Here is a 13,496-nt window from a genome sequence, read left to right as displayed (position 1 = left end):
TTGCACCATCAGCACATCCAGTGGTGGGTCTCCATCTCAGCTGTTTCCTTTCCTCGTTTGCACTTGGTGTTAGGACACCTGGCATGAGCTGGGCTTTGCACCCCACGTTCCAGGTCCCTGGAGTGTGACATGCTGACTCTTGCTTCGTTGGTGTTAATTGCTCCCATGTCATCTACATGGAAAATTCTCAGGATTCTTTCTGCTCTGTATTTAGATGGGATTTATTTTGTTCCATCCTGCTTTCCCTTTAACTGTGCCACCACGGTCTAGGGCCAAGTCCCTGTTGCTCCATCTGTGGTCTGTGCTCTGCTCTAGTGCGTCAGGTAGCAGGCTGTCCCTGTGTGGGTGCTTTGGACAAGAAGCTCTGTCTCGCCAGTGCCACCTACCTCACCAGTCCCTGTAACCCATAGCCTTTTAGTACTTCATGCCCTGCCCAAAATACCTCCTCTCCATGCAGTCCTGTAATTCACTGTGCTGCATGGAAAGTGAGTCCTTCTTCTGCAGCCTGTGAACCGCTCTACTCTGCTGCGGCATGTCCCTATGGATCTGCAGTGTGGGAGTCTCGGCACTGGCAAGGCCAGCATCCCCATAATTTTGTGTGGCCCTGTGCTGGCTGGTCCCTGGTGGCAGCCTCCAGATGTGGTGATGTATTCCCAGCAGCGTGCAGGGCCAGGCCACCCGCTACCGTTTCCGCACATCAGCGTCCATCACATGGACGGCATGCCCCACGGTGGTGTGTGTGGGACTAAAGAGATGGCCTCTTGTCACAGGGTTGTCCTTGTTCCTGCGAAGTGACTCTGATTTTCATGGTGGGAAGGTACATGCCAGCTGTGGAATCCATCTTCTATTGCCAAAATGCTTATGGCTTGTCATGGATAGTGGCTATGCCCCCAGAGAGCTGCCTCACTGTGGAGCAGTGGTCCATAGTGGTCCATAGGCCTGCAGCACAGGTAGCATTGATAGAATCATAGAACCACAGAACCTCAGAATCATTTGGGTTGGAAGGGACCTTCAAAGATCATCTAGTCCAGCCCCCGCTGCTACTCACTAGATCAGGTTGCTCAAAGCCCCGTCCAACCTGACCTTGATCACTTCCAGTCGTGGAGCATCCACAACTTCTCTGAGCAACCTGTTCCAGTGTCTCACCACCCTCATCATAAACAATTTCTTCCTTATGTTCAATCTAGATCTACCCTGTTCAGTTTAAAACCATCAACCCTTGTCCTGTCACTACAGGCCCTGGTAAAAAGTCTTTCTCTGTCTTTTTTACAAGCCCCTCTAAGTATTGAAAGGCTGCAATAAGGTCTCCTTGGAGCCTTCTCTTCTCCAGGCTGAACAACCCCAACTCTCTCAGTCTTTCTTCATAGGAGAGGTGCTCTAGGCCTCAGATTTTGGTGTCCCTCCTCTGGACCCGCTCTAACAGGTCCATGTCCTTCTTGTGCTGGGGACCCCAGAGCTGGATGCAGTGCTCCAGGTGGGGTCTTATGAGAGCGGAGTAGAGGGGGACAATCCCCTCCCTTGCCCTGCTGGCCACAATGTTTTGCCTGAGGGACAGGGAAGGGATAGCTTGATGTGCTTCACACCCACTCTTGCTGCTGGCTGCTGGAACCAAGAAGGTAGGAGGCAAACAAGACTGTTGAGGAGAGGTAGGTCCATCATGCTGCCTGTGGCACTGAGATAGGGCAGGGTAGATGCAGCATCACTCATGAGCGTGATTGATGAGACTCCCTGGAAACTTATTTTCAGCCTGTAACCTTCTGTACGAGGGGACAGAGGAGGTGCCTGCCATGCCATACCTAATGCTGGTCTGTTGTTGATGCCATGTTCTTCTATCCACCTTCCTACTGCTGGCATTTTCTGTTTGCTTTCTCATGAATATTTTGGACTGTTCGCAGAAATATATCACTGAGAGCATTTTGACTTTTTTTGTACCCATTAGGTGATGTTATTCTCTGTAGCAGAGGACAGCTTCGATTTATAAGTCTGAGCTCCTCTTGTCCTTCCTGAGCCTGAGTGTGAGCCAATGCTCACCCATGGCCTCTTCCTTGAGACATTTTGCTTCTTAGTGAAATGTCCAGTAACCTCCTGAATCATCCAAGAGTATCCACATCCTGAATTTTCGCTGCTTATCAAACCATCCTCCCCTCAAATAAGCAAGTAGCAGGGACTGGGAATACGCGTTTTCTGTTCAGATCCTCACCCCTCTTGCTGTTCTCAGCTACAAAATTGTAGAGAAATTGTCATTACATTTCTGTTCCCCATATTTAAAGAAATGCATGCTTATATTAGCTATTAATTCCTTATCAGCTGATTTGGTAGTCTGTTGATATGGTGTACCCAATATGGAAAGACTGAACTCATCCAGCAAAGGCAGGATGCTGGGTTGTGAGCAGTTAGAAGCATGGGTTTACCTGCAATATAAATGTGATTGGTTTGGACTGAGCTACAAGATGAGCACGTGAAGGGCTGATGGTAGGTTTAAGAGAGTTGAATTTAGTAATTTTGTTATTTTGCATGCCCTCCCACCAGAATTATTGAAAAGTCTATCCAAGTCATGAGAGGAACAACTAATACATGAGCTTAAGATGAATGGAAACCATAATTGAAGGATAAGAAAGCAAAGCGGAGAGCAGACCTAGGGGGGTGGGAAAGGCAGCGTGTTCAGGGTATGGCCTTTGAAGCCAGCCTGTTTCAAAGCAGATACTGTAACTGGAAGTAAGGATGATAAAACACATCAGTGGCACTGGGAAGGCAATATACCATGTACTGAGGAGGAGTGGACACAAGAAGGTTGTAGGAGAAGCCACATGTAGAACCACTGAAGCTTGGTGGAAACTTCTCCCTTCTCTGTGTGGGTATGCATGGGTGGTGGCCTGGGCAAATTTCCTTGTTGGAGAAGATCCTGGTGACAGAGGGAATGGGAGAGGTCTGGAAGCAGTCACAGCTGAGGCAGCCATGTGTAAGTGGTGGCCTGCAAAAAGGAGAGCTGGCAGCATGGCAGAGCAACCAGAAATGCCATGAGGGTTTGGGGGCTGGGAGGTATTGTGGGAATGTAGTAGTCTTCTCATGCGGTGGTCCACTGGAGGGTTGAGGTTGCACTAAGGGACTTCCATTCATTGCATGGCACTCTTCAGCCGGCATCTGCCATGAAATTGTATTAAAATGTACCTTACAAAGCAACCACGGCTTTCATAGTATTTTCTGTACCTGATGATTTAGTATTTTATTGCAATTCAGGTCTCTCTATTATTGTTGTAGTCAAAACTGAATTAGACCCTGTTTCTTTTGACATTTTAATTACTACATTTTTAACAAAAGAAGGCAGAATTGAGGTTTCTCATAAAGATGACATGCAAAGCATAAAGATGTCTTGTGCTGGTTCACCTCTCTGGATAACTCTATCTTAGGTGCAAATCACCCATGTCTGGCTCGATACTGTTTTCTATGGAAAACTTTTTGGGTGTCTGAAGACCTTGTAACATCATAGTTGCCTTCAAGGGATGCCCAAAACCTTGTAAAGAAAAGCTTTTCTTAAAACACATTGTTTTTAATACCTCCTGAGGTTTAGCAACCAGCAGACAGCTGGGAAGAAGAGTTCTAATAGACACTGCTAACCGTCAGTTCCCTGGGCTGGTGTTTATTCCAGTTCTTATGATTCCCTAGGGATAACTTCTCTTTAAAAACAGAGAAAGCGAGACTTCGTGTTAAAGAGATCCCAAAGTTAAACAAAACTAAATAAATAGACAGTAACAATTATTCAAGCTGCTTGTACAAAAGGAAAAAAAAAAAAAAAGATTGGACTGTGTTGAATTGCTGTTTCAGATCACTTTTTACACTATACCTTCATAAAATCAGTGTTTGATTCCTTAAGATGTTTCTCTGCTGGGGTTGGACGACTGCCCTAGCGACAAGTTTGCCTCGAGCTGTGCCAGGCTCTTCCCGGCGGGACGAGTTTTTTCTAAGTTTGCAGATGCTTCTCATTCCTTCCTGCATGGCACAGCGTTTGACTGGTCCTTCTTCCTGTTTCAGCCCGAAAGGATAGATCCCAGCGCATCCAGGCAAGGCTATGATGTCCGCTCAGATGTCTGGAGCTTGGGAATTACATTGGTAAGTGAGTGGGGTTTAAACCCTCTGCTGCACAGTACTTTCCTGGTGGGTAGCCTTGGTGCGCTTTGCAGTGTGATGGAGTTGGTTGGTGTCAAATGTGTGCTTGAAGCAAAGCACAGCTCTGCTGCTGTGAAGCATTTGCATGTTGTGATTGAAGTGGGCACCTCCTGGCTCAGAAACAATACAAATCCCTTCAAGGCAGATGGCTCTCCTGAAGCCCTGAGGATACATTTAGCTGCAGCTATGTTTTGCAGAGAAAGAGATGTGAGCAGGGAAGAGGTGTTGGATCATAAAGGAATTTTGTCTTCAAAATCTCAGATGAGAAGGGATGGTGAGTGTGGTGGTGCAGAACAGAGCATCCAGCCTGTGTAAATAAGCATCTCTCAGCCCTGGCATCTGGTGTACTTCGGCTGTGCAGAATACTTCAGTTAATCCTGGATCCCGGTTGCTGATTCCTCTCTGGCTTAACCACAGTACTGCTGGGTGCACACATTGATAAATTGAAAAGATCTTCCCTTCTCGAGGTGGTGAAATAGAAGAGAAAGCAGAAGCAATAAGTATGAACCAGTAGCTTCTGTCTTCCCCACTGGCATTTTAAAATGCTCATTTTCATTGTCCTGTGAGGAGCAGGGAGTTGGACACGATGATCCTTATGGATCCCTTCCAACTTGAGATATTCTATGATTGTGTGATTCTCATTATCCATTTTCTCTAGTGCTTGTTAGGGTGCTTGGGAAGGGACTGGAGGATTTTTCTCTTCTACTTTTGAACACCTTAGTAAGAGCATTGGTTCATTATAGTCAGTGGAGGAGAAGACATTGTCAACATGAAAGCATGGCATAGCCAGGTTAAATCTGGAGGTGCTCCTAACGTAGGCAGCAGAACTTACTATTGGGTAAAACCTTCCCTCATCTCAGCTGAGCTTTGTATAGGGAATGGGATGAAGAATCAAGTCTTACTCTTCCTTTTGGGGGGTTCGGGGTCCTTGCAGACATTTTCTTTCCCTGATTGAACTTGTGTAACCTGCCTGGTGCTGTTGCTGTCTCTCTGCAGTATGAGCTGGCCACAGGGCGATTCCCCTACCCCAAGTGGAACAGTGTGTTTGACCAGTTGACACAAGTAGTAAAAGGAGACCCACCGCAGCTGAGTAACTCAGAGGAAAGGGAGTTCTCCCCAAGTTTCATCAACTTCGTCAACTTGTGGTAAGTGTTTCCAACTGAAAGCACTTGGAGTTGGCTTGCTTTGTCATTGCTAGGTATTTGGCAAGGGTCGCATGCCAAGCAGTGCCTAGCTTAGTTTCACGTTCCTGCGCCAACATGAGGGTGAGGACCTTTTGCATTTCACTGGTTTGGAGGTGATGGGAGACTTGTCTGGGTGGGGGCTGAAGGGCAGACCTTTGGAAACTGCTCTTCAGGGAAGGGATGAGGAGAAAACCTCTGAGAGTCTGTGTTCAGGAGAGGCATGATAAAACCCATGGCAGGAGGTTTGCGTGAGTAGGTAAGGGCTTGGCCTGTGCATCCTGTTCCTTGGTATATGACACAGCCTTGGGACAGACCTGCTGTTTGCCCTTTTTTCTGCAGGCAGAAGCCTGAGACACCTGACAGTATTGTCTCGTGGTTGGGCAGAGGATCTGTACTGGTCCTGCCTTTTGCCTGGCAAGGCCAGGAGCCTTCCTGCCCAGTTCTGCTCAGCACAGTGACTGTCAGGACCTGTAGTGGGTGGCTTGCTTGGTTGTTGGCTTCATGTCTTGTGCCACTCATATGTCAAGATCAAGACTAGAGGTGGTTTTCTGTAGGGCAGTGCCTCTGCAGCACGGTCAGCCTTGGATGGAGAGTGTTTGCACAGGAGGGGCTTGGGGCAGTCCATCTGCTTGCCATGTGTGTGTGGTCCTGCTTAGGTTAAGGGCTGATTGTGAATTTTGTGATGAAGTATTTCTCTATCAAAATGTGAAAGGTGGTCAACATAATTTCATTAACCTAATACTGAAGCAGAGGAGATCCATCAGTGTTACCTGCATTTGTCTTCTGGGACCTTCTGCCCTGGGCAGACCCAGGTGATGGACATCCCCAGCACAGGGCTGTCCATCTCAAAGCTCTGTGACACAGAAAGACTCAGCTCTAGACAATTTTAATGTTCAAGAGGTTTTGTTTCAGGTTTTTCCATTCGCCTGAGATGTTTTTTGGGTTTGGATAGCACTCTCTTTCAGAACTATGAATTTTTACGGAGGCCAGGTTTCACTTTCCAGCTGGCTGTAAGGAAGGCCTGGTTATTGTCTTTTGGACTGCAGAAAATAAGCATCAAAATGGTTTGCTGCTCAAAAGGAGCAGCAAATTTTTCAGTCAAAAATGGTGTAGTATATGGTTTGAAAGTCAGAGTTGCTTTCCCCACGTACAGTACAAGCAATAGTTTGTTTCCCACATAGTTCTCCATAGAGATGCCGTATCGTTACAGAGTTTCCAAAGCCAGGAGCTTGCTCTTGTGCCCTGTATGCACTGGTGAGTTTGGCTCCAGATCACCCAACAGAGGAGCCTGTGTGGCATCTCTGCTAAACAGCAGCATCTTTGGCCCATGGGTCTGATTGGGTTGATTCATATTTCCAGCCCATTTAGCCCTCCCAGGGCCTGCTGCTCTGGAACAGCCACAATGCATAGAGCACAGGGCAGTTTTCAGTCCAATTCTGGTTTTTGTTTAATCTGGTTTTGTAAATAATCTGACTTCTGCCTGGAATATTTATGATGTCTTCATAGCAACACTGTAATAAGTATTTCTTTTAATAACCTTTAGTTAAGTGCAAACAGTAATCTTTGGTGTTACTAAGCAGGCAGGTGAGTCTCCAAAAGGCTGTGCTTTTAGGTGATGGCATAAATCTCCTGAGCATTACCCTACAAACATGAATCTAATAATCTTCTATTTTTGTGCATTCTAGAGTCAGGAAGAATGTTAAAAGAGAGTCCTGCAGTGTTGCTGTCTGCTTGCCGTGATAGATCAGTGAGGAAAGGATATTTTTGATAATGTCAAAAAGTTTCTGGGAGATTTTATTTTTTTTTTTTTTTTTTTTTTTTTTTTTTGCAATTTGCTTTGGATCCCGACAGCACTGTGAATGCCTGGGTGGAACTTTTTTCCCCTTCAGCCCACCTCCCTGTGTCAGAAGCTTATCTGAAGTCACACTCCTCCTGGAACTGCTTACAGGGATTCAGCTTTCTGCTCCAGAATTTGCAAAGTATCCAAGCTCTGTGTCTGGATTTTGGGAGCCTTGTGCTGGCAGCTGCAGAGCTAGCCATCCTCGCAGGCAGAGCCGCGAGCTCCTGAGGCCCGGCGTGCCTGGGGAGGAGATCAGGCGTTCCTGCGAAGGAGCTGTACAGCACCTGGTGCTGCAAATGGCTGCTCCAGACACGCAGCTTCATGTCGAGCTGGAAAAGCAATGAAAGATTTCCAGGACTGCTTTATGAAAGTGTGCATGGAAATTTCAAAGCAAAACTTGGTCTGTGAGCTGAAGTTCTGATTAGTTGCCTTAAAGGCGTTGTGAGGAGCATATTTGAACCCCTAGACGCGCTGAGGTCAGGAAATGAATTGCTGTTGGGTAGCAAAAGTCCGAAGCGAGGATGTTTGTGCAGCAGCCACGGGATTTCCTTCCCTCTCTGCCCCTGCGCAGCTCTGCGGGCAGGTCACAGGACAGAGCAGTGCTGGGCGTGCAGCGTTAATTACCCTCTGCTTCTCTGAATAATTTGAGGCCACACTGTAGTAGTGCTGGAGCTTGAGAAAGGTCCAGCCAGAGCCTGTGGGGATGGAAATGCAGCTGTTGGGAATTAGACTTAACTCCCCTCATTTGGGAAAGATGCTGCAGCCGCCCTTTCTCTTCCCAGTGGTGCAGCTTTGGCTCCCAGGGCAGGGGCTGCCGGTGCCGCCCATCGCCAAGCCCTGTCCCGCAGCCCCTCTGCCTCTGGTCCCCATCGCCTCTCCTGTCCCCCACCATGTCACCCCTGCTGCAGGGGCTTTGGTGGCCTTTGCTGCCACCTGCCGTCCCCCTGCGCTCTGGCTGGGTGGCCGGTGGGTGGTTGAGGTGCCAGAGGAGTCGTGCAGGAGGGGACGCTTTCCAGCCAGCCCCCTGTCCCCCAGCTGCCCGTGGGCAGCCATGTCACCTCTCCTGTCCCTTCCCGGCAGCTGTGGCCTGCTCAGTGCTGGATGTGCCACCAGTGCCAGGGATGAGCCAGGAGGGCCCAGGAGCCCAGACCTGGCCCCGCAGAGCAGTTTGGCCGTCTGCTACAGCCCCTGCCCCTGCCCGTGCATGCCAAGATGATGGCATGTGTACCTGTGTCCCCTGTCTATGCCCTGGCAGGCAGTGCTGGCTCTCTTCCGCCTCTGAGCCCCGCTGCCCGATGCATGGAGGACAGGCTGGTTGCTGCTACGCAAAACTTGTGGTTATGCTGCAGTCAAACCCGTTTCCATATGGAGGCAGCAGCAGTCGGGATGGCATTCTGCTTGCAGCTCCCTTGGGCTCCATCCCCAGCAGGTTTTGTTGGTGGCCACACTTGCTGTTCACCCATGTGGGGAGGGAGGGAAGGAGTCCCTGTGGTCACTCACAGCACAAGCATGTTTTTTCCAGAAAACAAAAGGTGGTGAGTCCCACCACAACAGCAGCAGACTCAACATTGTGTCCTGTAAAAATTTGCATTTGATGCCTGTAACAATTTCCCCGATCTCACTTTCTCCTAATTCTCTTTCTGCTTTCTTTAGCCTTACAAAGGACGAGTCCAAAAGGCCAAAGTATAAAGAGCTTCTGGTGAGTGCAAAGTGTGGCTGTCTGTGCTGGCTGTTGTGGCTTGGCCAGTCACACAGCGGGGCTGGGTCGCACATCCGAGGTCACTCCTTGTCTTCTCGGGCCATCAAGGCAGGGTATTCAGTTCCACAGCCTGAGGAAGAGCACCACCTCCATGCCACTGTCTCTGGCCTGCAGTCATGGTGATGGCCAAGATCATTAGTGTCTATACATAAACACAGGAGATCAGCATGGGGGGAAATGCCCCGTTGCAGCAGACTGGCGATCCCTGAAGTGGGCAGGCTCAGGCAGAAGCATGCCGGGTGCGCCATGTAAATGCTGCCTTTGCTTGAGGTCCTGGTACTGGGCAGGAGCCCTGTCGAATTGCTGGCCAGCACTGTCACGTGTAAATGCCTCCAATGCACAGGCCACACAATGAGGCTGGGAGTGCTCAGACAAAAGTGAGACTTGAAAGAGCGCGGCTCTGGAGTAAGACACCAGCAGAGCCTGTCTGTGGTGGGGGGTCCTAAAGGAGGGAATGCAGCAATGCCTTTGGGTTGGATAAGTCACACTTGGCAACCGTGCACCTTCAAGGAGCTTTGGGCATCTGGAAGCCACCTCTTCAGGGGATGTGTGAAACCATGCCCTGGGTCCCTGATGGTGGTGATGTGATACGAAAGGAGTTTGCCTGGTGTCCTGGCCCAGAGAGTCACCGTGTCATTACTTTCCAGCTGCTCTGAGTTGGGTCCAGCCAGTACCAGAGGGTCAGGGTTCAGGAGAACTGGGTTTGGGTCCTGATCTCCTGTTTGACCTCCACAAGCCATGTCTCCATGTCACTCCTTTCTCCCCATTGCTGGCAAGGCTGATGATGAACCCTCTCTTGAAAGTATTTCTGTACATGTCCATGCTACAAAGGAGCCAGGTGCTGCTAATATTGCACCCTTGCTGCCTCTTGCCCAGCAGTTCCTGACACTCCTGGAGTCCTGTCCCACCTCCATACTGAACATTTATGAATGGATTCCCTGTACGTAAAAGCCGTGGACCACGCTATGTCCTGTTGTCCTACAGCCACCACCAAGCCCTGTGCTCTTGCATCAAGCAAATCCATATGCTAAGCTTTTATCTGGGGTAGCCAGCATGTCTCAGAAGGGAGAACGTAACCTTGTTGTTTTTTTATCTGATTCCAGAAACATCCCTTCATCCTGATGTATGAGGAACGCACAGTGGATGTTGCATGCTATGTTTGTAAAATCCTGGATCAAATGCCAGCAACTCCCAGCTCTCCAATGTACGTCGATTGATATTGCTGCTACATCAAACTCTAGAAAAAGGGCTGAGAGAAAACAAGCTGTAAAGAATTTTCATCACATATTGCAGTGTTTTTAATGCTCGCCCAGACACCATGTGCAATAATATTGGTGTTATTTCCATCCTGTCTGTATACTGTTGTCACATATAAAGTGCACCCCTGTAATACCTGATCACACAGTGTTAGTGTTGGTCAAAGAGAGACCTCATCTTGCTCTTTTGTGGACATATTCATGAAATGTGGAAATAAGTACATTTATTTGTTGACCGTGATTGGATAGCACCTAAAATTCATTTCTAGACTCAAAACTTGGAGACTTCTCAGCAGCTACTGGAAAGATTTTTCTCTCAAACTCTTCCAATTGTTGTTTCAAGTAATAATAAAAAGCAAACAAACAAGTTAGGCGTTGTCTGTCTGAACATTAAGAGACTTTGCCTGGAGGGAGAAGAACTTGCTTAACCAACGAGATGCTTTGCCTTCTGGAGCTAGAAAGGCAAAGGAGAATTTTATTCTTCACAAAGTGCAATAGATTTACTGCTATGAAATTCTGTTGCTTTACAGTCGCAGTGTACTTTCTGGGGACAGTGCGCTCAGCTGAACTTCCTGTTAAAGAGAGATCATGTTAAATATAGTGAATATGTCTTTACCAAAAATATGTTGCATTGAAAGAGGCTAACATTAAACTATTCAGAGATGGGACATAATGTATTCTTTCTCCTTTTACCAAGCCAGCCACTCTTCACTCTTAACTAGGTGTCCTGTAAATTGTTACCTGGTAAGATAAGACCTTTGACCTGAAGAATTATTAAACTACTCGATTGAATTTAACCTGCTTGTGACCTGATTTATAGCTGCACAGTGCTCACCGCCAGCTGGCTTTGCTTTGACTTCGACAAGTGCCGTTCATAAAGTCTGCAGCTGTTTTAATGAGCCACAAACAAATATCTGTGATTTCTAGCCAATGTTTCTCATGTCCTTCACTGTCCCCAGCCCTGATGCTAGCGCCTTTTCACTGACCCCGATCCAGCCCAGCAGCGCTGCCACCACCCAGCCCAGTGTCCCTCACAAGACCAAACCTCGGCGCTTCCTTCTTGCCACTGCAAGCAGGATGGTGGGGATGTCCCCCCCCCACTGGGGCTCTGTGCCCACCTTGCTGCTGCAAATGTCATGCTCTGCTTAGCTTGCTGGAGACCTTCTTCACCACCTTCTGGGCATATTTAACCTCTTTTGTGACCCTCCGTAGTTCTCGTTACTGCAGCCTAGGGCGAACCTCAGTGAGATTGTTTGGTGCAGATAGAGATGAGGTGGAGATGAGGGAGCATCTAATGCCTTGTGGGCTTTTAGCTGACCCAGCAAGGCCAGGCAAGCTGTCATCTTCTGGCCCATTGCTGAGCAAAAAAGCACATCAGTTGTTTTTTTTCTGAATTGGCATATTTTTCAAAGAATTTTTCCTGAAAACATTTTTTTTTCCCCCGAAACATTGCAGTTTTCAGGCATTTAGTAGCATAGCAGGGATAAAATGGAGACTGCAGGGTCTCTGATTTCCATTTTGAGTTGTCTAGTTTAGGCACTTGGTAGGACTCATCAATGTTAGAGCAACCTACTGTCAAAGCTCTGCGGCAAAACCGGACCCGGGATGCAGAGGGCTAGAGATGCAATTGGAGTGAAAACAGTGGTACTGGCAGGATTCCCAAGGAAGGGGCTTCCCACATCAAACCAATGCTACCAAGCGCAAACTGGGCTGATGTGGGAGCGCTGGAGACCAGCGCATCCCTGCCCCAAATGCTCGGTCGGGAAAGGAGAGAGCCGAGGCCGTGCTCATGTGGACACCTGGTGTTTCTGCAGCCGCAGAGGTGACACCCTTGCCTAAGGCTTGCAGCACTGCGCATCTCCCGCTCGGCTGTCAGAGCTGGTCCCTCTGACACCGAGGCTGATACCGATGTGATCCCTTGGGGCACAGCGTGCCCGGCTGGGCAGGGAGGTGCAGTCCTGCCCTTCCTGGATTATGTTCCTGCGGGGCTGCTCATCAGGCGAGGCAGTCACTAAAGTCTTCCCAGAATGGGCAAGGCAGAGCTTTCTGAAGTAACTAGTCATTCCCAACAGCTCTGATTAATCACGTGGAAGGATCAGTTGAACAAGATATATAGCGTATCTAAAGCGGTTATTCTCCCCCCAGTCCCGTAGCCTCAGAAAACTCGGCTTTTCTCAGGCTTGGCAAATCCCCGCAGCTGTGATTCATCTCACCAGCTTTCAGCCACCCGTAACGGGCGCGCCGGGTCTCACGGGGTGCTGGCTGGGGGGACTAAAGAGACACAGATCCAGTGAAGATAGACCCATGCAGAGATGCTCTGCCTCTGCCCCCACCCTTCAGGCGTTAAAGTCTGATTCACCTCCCCTCAGTGACAGGGAGCCCAAAAACCTTTCAGAGGGCTAACACTGAGATGGATCCTCCCAAAAATCAGTTTCCCTCCAATGCAAGCGACTGCCTTGCTCTGCGCTTTTGGCACGGCTGGGGTCTGGTCTCCGCTGCCAACCCTGTCCGGGGCCCGTCTTTAGCAGTGCGACCAGTTTGCTTTCAACGGATGGGAAATGGAAACGCGAAGTTTTGAGCTGCCAGTAACAAAGTCAGGATTGAGGTGCTGTGGCATGGGTGGCTGTACAGAAGGGCAGGTTTAGTGTATTAAACATAGATTATTATAAACGATTAAGGGTGCACCATTTATTACAATGTATCTTTATTAAAAAAGAAAAAAAGGTGTATAGTGTTCAGAAGCTGTGAAAATAGTGTAAGAACTGTACATTGTGAACTCTGGTTATTTTTTTTTTCTTGTACCATAGAAAAATGTATAAAAATTATCAAAAAGCTGATGTGCAGGGATGTTGCCTTATTGTCTGTAAAATGGAGCTCAGGAACATAACTGCTTCAAAGAGCTTCAGAGTATTTTATCCGGTATCCTGGTTTGACTTCCTCCTCTATTTAAGATATTATACATGGATCAGAGTGTTTATGTAATAGTTCTATCCTTTTGCCTGCAGGTCAGTTGTAATAAAACTAGGATGCGACTGTGACCTTGTTATTTTCATTTTGTAAGGTCAGACATGAATGGGAAGATTCATTAAAAGCTGTTGAAATACCTGGCTTCCAGGCCCTTCCTCCAGGTGCAGGCAGCTGTGCAGAAGAAAAGCAGCCTTTGAAACTGCTTATGCTAAATTTAACAAAAAAAAAAAGTGTAGGGAGACCTGGATATATTTTCTTTCTCTGGAAGACTGCTGTCCCCTCTGTGCTAATGGGGTGCCTCTCAGGTGAGCCCTGTTTGCTGCACA

General features: G+C 48.2%; 1 protein-coding gene across 1 annotated transcript in view; it reads left to right on the top strand.

Annotated features, from left to right (window-relative positions):
• MAP2K4 (mitogen-activated protein kinase kinase 4) overlaps positions 1–13,234 on the top strand; it is a 105,551-nt gene extending 92,317 nt beyond the window's left edge. The window contains exons 8-11 of the mRNA XM_072881193.1: positions 4,030–4,107; positions 5,161–5,309; positions 8,842–8,887; positions 10,051–13,234. Of these exons, the coding sequence (XP_072737294.1) occupies positions 4,030–4,107; positions 5,161–5,309; positions 8,842–8,887; positions 10,051–10,164 (387 nt within the window). The 3' untranslated portion in view covers positions 10,165–13,234. The remainder of the gene's footprint in view (positions 1–4,029; positions 4,108–5,160; positions 5,310–8,841; positions 8,888–10,050) is intronic.
• Positions 13,235–13,496: the final 262 nt, after the last annotated feature.

Source organism: Ciconia boyciana, chromosome 16 (assembly GCF_034638445.1).
Source record: "Ciconia boyciana chromosome 16, ASM3463844v1, whole genome shotgun sequence".
In the NCBI taxonomy this organism is placed as follows: domain Eukaryota; kingdom Metazoa; phylum Chordata; class Aves; order Ciconiiformes; family Ciconiidae; genus Ciconia; species Ciconia boyciana.
This window is presented reverse-complemented; position numbering and strand designations above follow the sequence as displayed.